Source organism: Hipposideros armiger, unplaced genomic scaffold (assembly GCF_001890085.2).
Source record: "Hipposideros armiger isolate ML-2016 unplaced genomic scaffold, ASM189008v1 scaffold_87, whole genome shotgun sequence".
Taxonomy (NCBI): domain Eukaryota; kingdom Metazoa; phylum Chordata; class Mammalia; order Chiroptera; family Hipposideridae; genus Hipposideros; species Hipposideros armiger.
In genome coordinates, this window is record NW_017731437.1 from 2928507 (window position 1) to 2939437 (window position 10931).

The window sequence follows — 10931 nt, forward strand, 5'->3', positions numbered from 1 at the left end:
GCGGGTACCAGGAGCCAGGCGCGGCACTTTGTATATGGTAGTGCACGTGGTAGCTTCTTGTCTTATAACTGAAAGTTTGTGCCCTTTTGTTTGTTTTATTTATTTGTTTAAAGACTCAACTTGTTTGGAGCAGTTTTAGGTTCACAGCAAAATTGAGAGGGAGGTACAGAGATTTCCCTGCCCCCACCTGCACAGCCCCGCCCCCCATCAACTCCCCACCAGATGGTGCATTTGTTAACAATGGATGAACCTGCATGGACACGTCATTACCCCCCAGAGTCCACAGTTTACACGAGGGGCTGCCTGCTGCTGCACTTTCTGTGGGTTTGGACAAATGTCAAGTTGGTCTCGCTGCCCTGGAAACCCTCATGCTGCCTGCTCACTCCCGCCCCCACCTCTACAGCCTCTGATCCTTTTACTGTCTCCATAGTTCCACCTTTCCCAGAATGTCAGGTAGTCGGAATCACACATGTGCAGCCTTTTCAGACTGGCGTCTTTACTTAGGAATGTGCATTTAAGGGCCTTCCACGTCCTCCTGGCTTGACAGCTCATTTCTTTTTAGCGCTGAATAATATTCCCTCGTCTGGATGTGCCACAATCTATTTGTCCGTCCACCTACTGAGGACGTCTTGGTTGCTTCCAGGGACCCCCCTTTTAAATATGGTCCTAATTAAGAGTGGGTCCAGGGGGCCAGGCGCAGAATGGCTTCGTCCGCAGTTCTAAGTACTGTCTCCCACGTGTCAGCACACTGACGTCGGTCACAGGCTTCAGGGAGCCTGTGTGAGTGAAATCTCGCAGGCCTCCTCCTCACATCTCGGTGCTCTGCTCCGTGGAGGGGGTGGTCCTGAGAGGTGGTGCTCCCACCATCACCGTGCTTCTGGAAGAAGAATCCAGCTTTCCCAGCCCGGCCCTGCCCCACCCAGCAGCCCCTTCCGGTGGGGCCACATCCACGCTGGGGGACACGGGCTCTGCCTGCCGGCGTGTATTTCAGGGGAGGATCAGAAAATGAGTTTGAAGACATTAACTTTGATTCACCTGGTTGTAGTATTCTAGCATTAACAGCACAGTGTGTGTGGCCAGGGCAGGGTCACAGATTAAGACACTTCTTTCTGGCTCACGCTGACAAGGAATCTGTTAATGATTGTGAGAATTGTCACTATCTTGACTGCCTTCCCGACAGGCTGCTTGGCATAGTGCCCAAAAGTGAACTTGCAGTGAGAGCTGGCGGCCCCACCCTGGGCACACGTGAGGCAGGTTTCACCTGGGAACTGGCGGCTGGGCTGTGGGGCCAGCGCCATGGGCTGCTCTCCTGAGACAAGCGTGCACCAGCTTCAGGCCTCGGAGCGTTTCGTGCTGTCCTGGCATTGGAACGGGCGGGTGCTTATCCCTCTGAGCGATCGGGACTGTGACGTCGTCTGTCCCCTCTTGTTTTTACAGGGTCTGAGAACCTTCTGAGATTTATTGCAGAATATTGGGGGGGGAGGTGAGGGAATTTTCCTTGGTGTGACCCTCGGGGAAGGCCTCTAATTCACAACGTCCACGAGCTCCCGCTTAGAACCTCAGCTTGCTGAATGCTTAGTTTGCTTATCAGTTGTTTTTGCAAGAAGCTTCACTCTTCTCATTTATTTTATTCAAACAGATGTCTACCAAGTGCCTGCTGTATCCCAGGCAGCATTCAAGGCTCTGGGAAGAACGCACTGGGGGCTAGGCAGACTCCCCTACCCTCCTAAGGCCTGTAGTTTAATGGAAGGCAGATAATACGCAGATGAATCTACTCAGATGCGATGGCAGGGTTATGAAGGAGACCAGAGCAGGAGAAGGGATCCAGGCGCACGGGCCTCTGTTAGATGTGGGGTCAGGGAGGGCCTCTGAGGAGGTGACGATGAGGGAACAGAAGTGTGAAGCCCCAAGACCCCGCTGGCCTTGAAAACCAGCACAGGGCCGGTGGCTGGGAGGGAGACGGGGAGGCTGGGAGTGGTGGCTGTGAGATTGGAAGGTGGCCAGGGCCATCGGAAGGGGCTGAGGCCATGGAGCCATGGCCGTGGGGAGCCTTTGGGTCATCTGGTTTACCCTTCAGAATGAGGCTGGGCTGTGTGGAGAAGGACTGTAGGCCTGCGTGAGCCCATCAGAAGCAGCTGTCCCCTTTCTAAAGAGGAAGTCCAGAGTGTGGAGCAGGCGTCTCGGTCCAGAGCTGGGGAGCTGCACAAGCCTTGGGACTCTAGCCCAGTCTTCCTTTGTCCCCCGAAGCACAAAGCGCGTACTCCAGGGCACCCAGCACACGGTGCTCCCTCACCCCCACTCTGAACCGCCCCCGCGCAGCCCCTGCAGTGCTGTGGTGCAGCTGGGAAGCCTCTCCCTAACCAGGTGGTTCCTGGAACGGTGGAGATGTGGGGCCCAAAGGTCAGGCCTGGGGCGAGGAGCTGGGGCTTGATAACAGGTTTCTGGCCTGCTGGGAAGTGTCGTGTTTCCCGTCAGCGAGTCCCGATGCCTGTCTGTACTCACCGACATCGACATCGACATCCTGGAGCTCCAACTGGAGGGATGAAAGAACATTCAAAAGAGCCCGTCGTTTCCCCCTCCCCCAGGGGCCACTTCCCAGCTGTCCTCAGGACGCAGAGCAGGAGCTGAGCATTCCTGACCCAGTCCCAGCGCCTGCCTGCCCGGCGCTTGGAGCTCTGGGGACGCCTTTTTTGGTCTTCTTTTTCTTTTTAATAGCTGAGCCATCCTTGTTGGCAGCTCAGCGGCAGCTCAGCTCGGGCCGGGACTTGAAACGCTGGTGCTCAGAGCTCGCGCTCTTGAGCGAGCTCTTAACCAACTGAGCCACTCGGGCCGCCCTGCTTTTCTTTTTGATGGAGAAGGATTGCAGTGCAAGTTAGAGTGCAAGGGGAGGTGGAGGGGCGATCACAGGCCTCCCCAACGTGGTCAGCAGGGTAAAAGGGGCGCTGCTATTTCAACCCCAAGTCATCACCTGAAGTCCAGCCTGGGCTGAGGAAGGACGCGGAGGGAGGCAGAAGTGGCAGCGAAGAGAGGAAGGACAGGAGGCAGGTGTGTGTTCTGTCCCCAGGCTCTCAGGGAAGGAGCTGTAAGACTCCCGGCCTGTTATACACGATGCACAGTATGCATGCCTGCAGCACACAGACAGACAGACAGTCAGTGTGTCCGTGATAATGAAGTTTCGTTCTGAGGGTGCAGTTAGGAAAGATGGGTGTAAAACAGCTCCTTCGGGGCCAGTAGTGAGAACAGGCTGAGAAGCAGTGGTGCGTGTGGGGAGCTATGGGGGGCGGGCTGCTGAACCCTTTGTGGAGGCAGATTTTACAAATAAAAAGTTCCCGTAGGACCTTCAGCCATCCCAGCAGACCCTGCGGCCAGGAGCTCTGGATGCACGCAGCCAGGGTGACAGTCACCTCAGCTGTGACCCCAGTCACCCACGTGGGTGTCAGGCCTCCCTCCTCCTCAAGTCTCACCTGTCCCCTGTCTGGCTGGACAAGGGCTGAGGTTGGCATCAGGAGAGTTGCAACAGTAAGCTCTCGCCTCCCTTCTGAGGCTGCTGGCGACCCGCCTGTGTCCGTCCCTGCCTCAGGCTCTGTGGGAGGTGGGGCAGGGCACCTGAGCCCACTGTACATGCAGGAGACTGGTGCGGCTATTGTGCTTGGACCTCCCTGGGCAGCGGGAGCAGTGCCAGGGCCAGCCTGCCCACCTCTGTGGTCTGGGCACTAGAGTTGGCACAGGTTGGCCACGTGGTTGTCCCCACAGCCGTGGCTCAGAGGGGCGGAACAGCTGATTGAACAGTGCACACAGGCAAGCGAGTGGCTTTGATGTGGCCCCTGTGTGTGTGTGTATGTGGGGGGGGGTGTCAGGCACATTACAGGAACAGGCAGCAGAACGTCGTCATCTCTTACCCAAGACATTCTTGGAAATGCTCTAGCTCTGGGTGAGAATTAGGAAATGGCCTTCTATTTTAGGAGCTCGGTGAGCATGACATGTTGTTGATACACTTGTGACGATCATGCGTGACTCTGGCCCTTTGAGAGGGTCATGTTTGCGGAGGAGAGACCGACGGTGTTGGGAGGGCATGAGGGTCCTGCCGCGAGCAGGGGCCCCTCGTCACACTGACGTTAGGCTGGGGTTTCTGGGCACAGCGTTCTTGGTACCGGTGAGGGCACCACACAGAGGACAAGGAAAGGTAGTGGCCAGAGCACATCTGGGCGCCTCCCGTAGGAGGAAGGAAGTCCAGGGCAGCAGATGTCCTTGGGTGGTTCTGGGAATCGTTATTGTGGGAGAAGTCGTTCCGATGGGGGCTGGACTGTGCAAGTGGCCCTGGGAGTCGGGGGTTGGGGGAGACAGATGGGGAGCAGGGTACAAAGCCGAGGACCTGCCTTACTGCTTCAGGTGACATTTTAGGTTCCGAGAGAATCCAAGACCTTCATGACAGAAATGTCACCATGGTGTTGTTAGAGACAGCATTTCGCCAGGTGGGGGACAAAGCGGGAACCCCGACTACGCACTGCCTGTGCTGCGCCCTGCCTTGTCTCAGAGGGTAATGCCAGCAGCTCATTTTCTAGCAAAAAAGGGGAAGCAGTGTCCTCTGGGGTGGGGCCGACATGCAGGGCCTCTGCGGCTCTCGCCGCCATTGGCCTCCAGTGGACTCTGCCTGTCCGGCCTCGCTCCGGTGCCCTGGGGGCCTCCGGTCTCTGTGTTGTGTTAGCGGCCCAAAGAGGGAGACTCTAAGTAGCAGAGTCGCGTGTCCCTCGGGAGGAAGGCCCCGGCCTGTGTTCAGGTAGACACAGAATAGTGTAACCTGTTCTTACCAGGCGACTTTGTCACCCCCATGGAGCAGCCTACATGTGCTGTCCCCTAGCCCTCATGTAGCACAGCGGTGGCCTCTTTCCCCTGGTGCTCATGAAAGGACGATGGAGCCTCTGGCCAGAGTGGCCTGACTTCCGGTGGCCAGGCTGTGGTGGAAGCAGTTCAGAGAGTGGGGAGGGGCTCCGGTTAGCACTGAGGGGGGCACGGGCACCCCCAGGTTCCCTTTAAGAACCCACTTTTCACCACACTTGGGAGAAGAGGCTGCAGCGTGCAGTGCGGCAGAAAGAACGGAGCTGCCCCAATGAGCCACCCGGGGTGCCGGGCTGCCCACAGAGCCCCCACAGCACCTGGGGCCGGGGCGCAGAGCGAGGCCGGGCTTGCCTGCCCACCCGGCCTGCAGCAGTGGCACCCCCAGCACCCGGGTGTGTGGAGGTGGAGGTGGGGTGTGGAGCGGCTTGGGAAGATGCTGTCTTACTTCCTGTCTGCACGTTTCCTTTCCCTGCAGGCCTCTGGCTGTACCTGGCAGGGAGCAGCCTGCCCTCTCTCACGCTGATTGGCTCTCCTAATTTTGGGTACAGGTCAGTCCACCGGGACCTGGAGGCCCAGATCGCCATCGTGACGGAGAACCAGGCCTTACAGCAGCAGCTCCACCAGGTTGGTGGGGGTAGGAGGGGGGAGGGTAGCTGTGCGCGCAGCCCCGCCTGTGTCACGGTGGTTCCCTGACAGCTGTGTCCCACTGCCCACCCGCCTGGGACTGAGCGCCCCGTGAGGAAGCCCAAGTCCTCAGCAGCTCCCGGGTGGTGGGAATGGCCGGTGGCCAGAGAAGCGTGCTGCAGGGCCGTGCTTCGAAGCCTCCAGCCCTCTGACTGCGGGGCTCTTCCCGGAATGCAGATCCACTGTGGAGGGGTGGCCACCAGGCAGAAGGGCGCGGGGAGCAGTGTCTTTGCAAGGGGCGACAGAGAAGCCAGAGACAGTCAGCGGGGCTTGTGGCGAACCAGGCGACCCCGCTCCAGGCTCCTGTGCCCTTAGTCACAGCCCTCTCTACACGGATAGTGTGGACTCTCTATTTCACGCGTGTCGCTCGGTGATGATCTGGCCCGGGTTGGTTTGGGTCTGAATAGAAGGGGATGGTGGAGAGAGCCTGGGGGTTTGGCAGGCTGGGAGCAGGGTCAGGGTGGGGGGCGGTGTAGGACTCGGGAAACTTGTGGGCGGCCTCTGGCCTGCCCCCCATGTCCAGGGAGGAAACTTAGCCAAGTCAGGGTCCATCTTCCTTGGGGATGTGGGTGTCCTGGAATTCTGTGTGGTTTTTCTCATGCTTATAGCTGGAACGGGGTTGCTTTCTTTGCAACCCTGAGAGGGAGAAGGCAGGCATTCCTCTGGAGAGCGGGGGATGGGACCTGACTTGCTTTGGCTGGCTCTGCACGTCGTGTGGACAGGCAATCAAGCGTAGGTGGCCTTGAGGACACACTTCCCAGAGTGTCTGGTCGGGCCTGCATGTTCAGTCATTTCTCCTGAGCTTGGGCTGGAGGGTTTTGGGGTCAGGGACCCTGAGCCTGGTCTCGACCTCCTTGCATGCTAGTCAGGTTTATTTTCTGTTTAAAGTAAAGAATAACAGAAAGTTAGTGGGAATTCATTAGTGCTTTTGCGTGCATGTCTTGTATTGGGTTGCTTGTAGCCATCAGCGCGGATAGACTTTTGAGAATGCAAGCACCCACCCGGACGTGTGAGCCTGGGCAATGCTTTGGGCTTCTGAGTTTGTGGCCTTGACAACAAAGCCTTCCCTTGGAAGGTGCCAGCTCCCCTCTCTCCTGAGTCGTGGGAATACATTGCTGATAACATTGCTGTAGGCCCAGACTCAGAGGCTTCAGCTGGTGACTTTGTGAAGCTTTTCTTCTCCAGTGTTTGGGAATTGCTCTTGCGAAATAGTTGGAGCCTTTGTTGATGGAGGAGGAAATGGTCGCGGCCTTGTTCCCGGGGATCTGCCTCCTGCGATCTGGGAATCTTGTCTGCCTGAGTGGGGGCCTTGGTGCCGGGAAGGGCTTCACGGTTAGGGCGAGAGGAAGTGGCAGCGGTCATGCTCTGGGTGGCCAGTGAGAGAGTCTGAGCTGCTCAGCAGGTTTCTGGCTATAGCGAGGCTTCCAGCAAATGACCGAGGGAGCCCCCACAGCCGAGGCTCCAGCAGGGACAGCTGGCCTCCGAGCTGGCTGGTGTGAAAGGTACACGCTGCACCTTTCAGGAGTGAACCTCCTGGCTTCCGCCCCAGCTGCCGAGAGCGGGTTTCCACAGGTGCCTGGGTCTTGGAGGTTCTGCCTCCGGTCACTAGAGAGGCGTTAGTGTGACTTGGCCTGGGGCCAGACAGAGTCTCTGTGGGCCTGAGCTGATTTGGGGGAGCAAATCCCCTAGGACCGGCCACTGTCCCCCACTTCCTGAGAAGGGAACTGAACCCACATCCTGGTTCTTGAGAAAAGCCAGGCTGGTTGTGGTCAGGATCTGCTATCCCAAATGACATATTTGGGATATTTTCTTTTTCTTCCCAAACCTGAATCCCAGGGGCTTTTGATTGTGGGAGGGTGGCAGTTCATGCTGCAGCTCTTCCCTTCGTTGGAGCACGTTGATTCTGTGCCTTTGAAATGCAGAAACGCGTTTCTAGGTAATTCCACCTATATGCTCATATCCTGGGACTGCAGCTGCCGTCGGGGAGGCCCGTGTGATGCCCAGTTTTGGGACTGCCCAGCCACACAGCCTCCCACAGCTCAGAAAGTCCCTAAAACCCCGTTGCCTGGGTGCCTGCTCCCAGAAGCTGCCTCAGAATTCTCCTTGGGATGCGGGGAAGGGCCCCACTTGGGTCACACTGGGACTGGGATGGGAGATATTTTTGTCGGAGCCCGAAGCCCCGCCTTCTCTTAGTACATACAGTAAAAACTGGACGCTTCCTGGTTTTGTTCAGGGAACACGGTTTACCCCTTGTGACCCCAGAAAGACACCCTTGAACAGCATTGTAACCTCGATCAGCTGACTTCCTTCTCCATCCCTGTTGTGGAGTCTGTGAGGAAACTTAAGTGTTTCTGGTAATTTAATTGAAATCTTGGCTGCATATTCATTTGAAAACATAAAGCTGGAGCTGGGTCTGTGGAGATTTCTGCAAACCAGCCCCCGAGACCGAAGCTGGCTGCTCCGTCAGGCACAGCTGCAGCAGTTGGGAGGCCAGGGGACCAGAACGGGATAGGACAGCCCGACGGGAGCGCCCCTGGGCCAGGCCCCGCGAGCGAGCGCGGGCTGCCCGGCCACGGAGCCAGCACTACGAACGTGCAGGAAGCACTGCAGCCGGACGCTGGGCTGCCCCAGGCCTTGATGAGAAAAGCTGTGGGCCTGTTCCCAGTGCTCTGAGGGTCAGGCGTCCTTGTCCTGTTCTCTCCCGAGCTTGCAGGGACCTGCTCCCTGTCCCTGCCCCCAGAGGAGAGCCAGCCAGTATTTTCTCTGGGGCTGCTGGTCCTCCGTGGCCAGAGTGTCCTCACGGTAGTGTGGGATAGCAGGCGTTTCCTAGCTAAGGGGATGTCAGGTCACAGCCCCTGCGGAAGCGTGACAGGTCCTCTACGAAAGGGGACAGTGTGTAGAGGGCGAGTTGTTTGAAAGAGACGGTTTCTCCATCAACGAGTCCAAGCACAGTTTATGACAAGGTTTAGATAAGTGTTATCTTGTTTTTAAATATGAAAATGGTAATTGTGAACATTTAAGAAGTTAGAAGACACTAGACCTTTCATCCATAGATAATCGCTGAAATCCTTTTGCTTGATCTGCCATCTTTTATTCTGTGAGCTTGTGGAGAGGTCTAACTTGTTTCTTTTTAGTGAAATTAGGATTATATGGTATATATTATTTCCATCCAGTGTTTTTTGCTTAATATGTGCGCTTACCTGTGTTACTACATAAACGTGCTTCTAGAACATGAGTATCTCATGGTGAGTGTTGGTTTGTCATGGGTTTATTAGATTTAATTAGTTGGTTGTTGGACATTTAGGTGGTTTCCAGTTTTTCCCTATTATAAATGTCGCTGTGATAAATACCAGTGTATAAAAATCTCAGGGCGTGCTTATTTTCTGGGGATAGGCTCTGAGAGCTTTGCCAGACTGCTCTCGGCCAAGACAACTCGGTCCCCTTCATCGGTGGGGGCGCGTCTGCTCCCAGGCCCTCATGGGCCCCGGTGATGTCAACTGGAGAGAAGAAAAACTGCGTTTCATGCACAGAATCATCATTGCTGTGCAGTCCCTCCTTCAGGAGGGTTTAGTTAGCTTTTTCCACCAGCTCAGAATTGCCAGCCCCCCACACGGACGGGCGTCTTAGTGTTTCCAAGGACTGTTTTAAAGGGGCAACTTGCAGGGCGCAGCCGCCGCGCCCTGGCACCCCCATCCTGTCGCCTGGTGCTGGAGGAGACCCTCACTCTTGTTCCTTTTCCTCAGGAGCAGCAGCGGCTCTACCTGAGGTCAGGTGCGGTGTCCTCCGCCACCTTCCAGCAGCCAAGCCGGCAGGTGAAGCTGTGGGTGAAGCTAGTGACACCGCTGATTAAGAACTTCTTCTGAGGACGACAGGTGCTGCCCCCAGTGCGACCCCGCGGGCCTCCCCAGGGGTCACTAGTGGGAGAGCTGGTGCTTCTGCCCCAACTGGGGTTCCCCGGCCTCTCGTAGGAACCCCGGTGCTCTCTCATCCCTTCGCTGGTGACACAGGAGTGGTGCAGCCATTGTTGTGGATGGTTCTAATTAAAGTGTGAGGGCCTGATGCTTATCAGGCAGCCGGTTCTCCTTCCGTCAGGACCTCTCTCCACCGAGTCCCAGGGCGGGCTGTGGTGGGGTCAGTGTCATGGAGGGTCCTTTCTTCCTCCCTCTCTCCGCTCCCCCCCTGGGGCAAGGGCTTAGTGACCGTGGGGACACAGTGGAATCTGCGCCGCCCTCCTGCAGCTGAGCTCACGGTTTAGAGGGCAGGGGGGGAGGAGGCGCTCTGGTCAGGAGAGGGCTCTGGCTTGCTGCCTGGCCAGCCGCTCTGGCCAGCGGGAGATGCCAGCAGGAGATAGCATGGAGCCAGACCTCGGGGCTCGGCCTCATCTCCCTGACGTTTCTGTGACGTGCACTTACGGAGGCTCCATGTTCTCTGTGCTGGCAGCTGGTACAGGACACGCTCAGCCTGCTCTGGGGGAGGCGGCCACTTTGCCCAGCGAGCAGGCCTATTCTGAGCTGCCCCTTGGCTCTCCGGACACCAGGAGAGGTGGGGTCTTCCTGAGTGACCCTCTGTGTTCCAGGACCCCTTGGCCAGGTGGGATCAGCGACCCGAGGAGCTCTGGGTGGGGCTGTTCGACCGCCCACTCGTCCTGCCCACACTGGAGGGCGGGGGTGGGGTGCTCGGGCCTTCGGCGCGTGGGGAGGGGACAGTGAGAAGGAGTCACCGATGAGAGAGAAGGGGTGCGTGGCCAGTGTGGTTTTCAGTCCTGGCACTCTTTGTTTGCACTGTGGGTTCCCTTAGGTCCCCTAAAATATAGTCTTTTAAAAAAACCCCAATCCCCCAAACATTATACCAGTATCACACCTGATTCAAACATCAGCAAGAAGTCCTCCGTGTCATCAGATACCCACAAGGTGTTCACAGCTCCAACTGCCTTATAAGTATTTTTTATTTCACTTTAATTTTTCAGTGCATTGACTTGCGGTCCAGATAAGGTTCACACCTTGTGATTGGTGACGTGTCACCTAAGTCTCCTTTAATCCGTGGGGTCCCACAGTTTTTCCCCTTGCAATTTATTTGTTGAAGAATGAACCTCATTTTTATTGGGTCTACTTAAAAGTCTATGTCACCTTCCCAGAGCGAGGCCTCTTTAAAACATGTCTGGGCCTTTGGAAAAGCCCACGGCGCCCCTCGGCAGGCTTTTCAGGGACGGGTTTCAGAGCCTCCCCTTCTCCTTCTCCAGGGCCCAGCAGCCTGTCCTGGGGGCGGCGAGCTTGGTTCTCTCCCTGTTCGTTGCCTCTGAAAGCTGACGGTCACCTCGGGGGTCCCCGAAGCCCGCGGCTGCCTGTGTGTGAGGGGCAGGGGGCTTCTGTCTCGGAGCAGCAGCATCTACAGCTTTCCCCCACCCCCCCGCC

General features: G+C 57.1%; 1 protein-coding gene across 3 annotated transcripts in view; it reads left to right on the top strand.

Annotated features, from left to right (window-relative positions):
* PGS1 (phosphatidylglycerophosphate synthase 1) overlaps positions 1–10931 on the top strand; it is a 33720-nt gene that overhangs the window by 19700 nt on the left and 3089 nt on the right. For 2 of the 3 annotated variants that reach the window (XM_019644412.1, XM_019644411.1), the window contains exons 8-9: positions 5312–5460; positions 9264–9392. In XM_019644412.1, coding sequence (XP_019499957.1) covers positions 5312–5460; positions 9264–9383 — 269 coding nt within the window. In that variant the 3' untranslated portion in view covers positions 9384–9392. Of the gene's footprint in view, positions 1–5311; positions 5461–9263; positions 9393–10931 lie in introns of those variants that run through there. The other variant, XM_019644413.1, reaches the window with a different exon arrangement.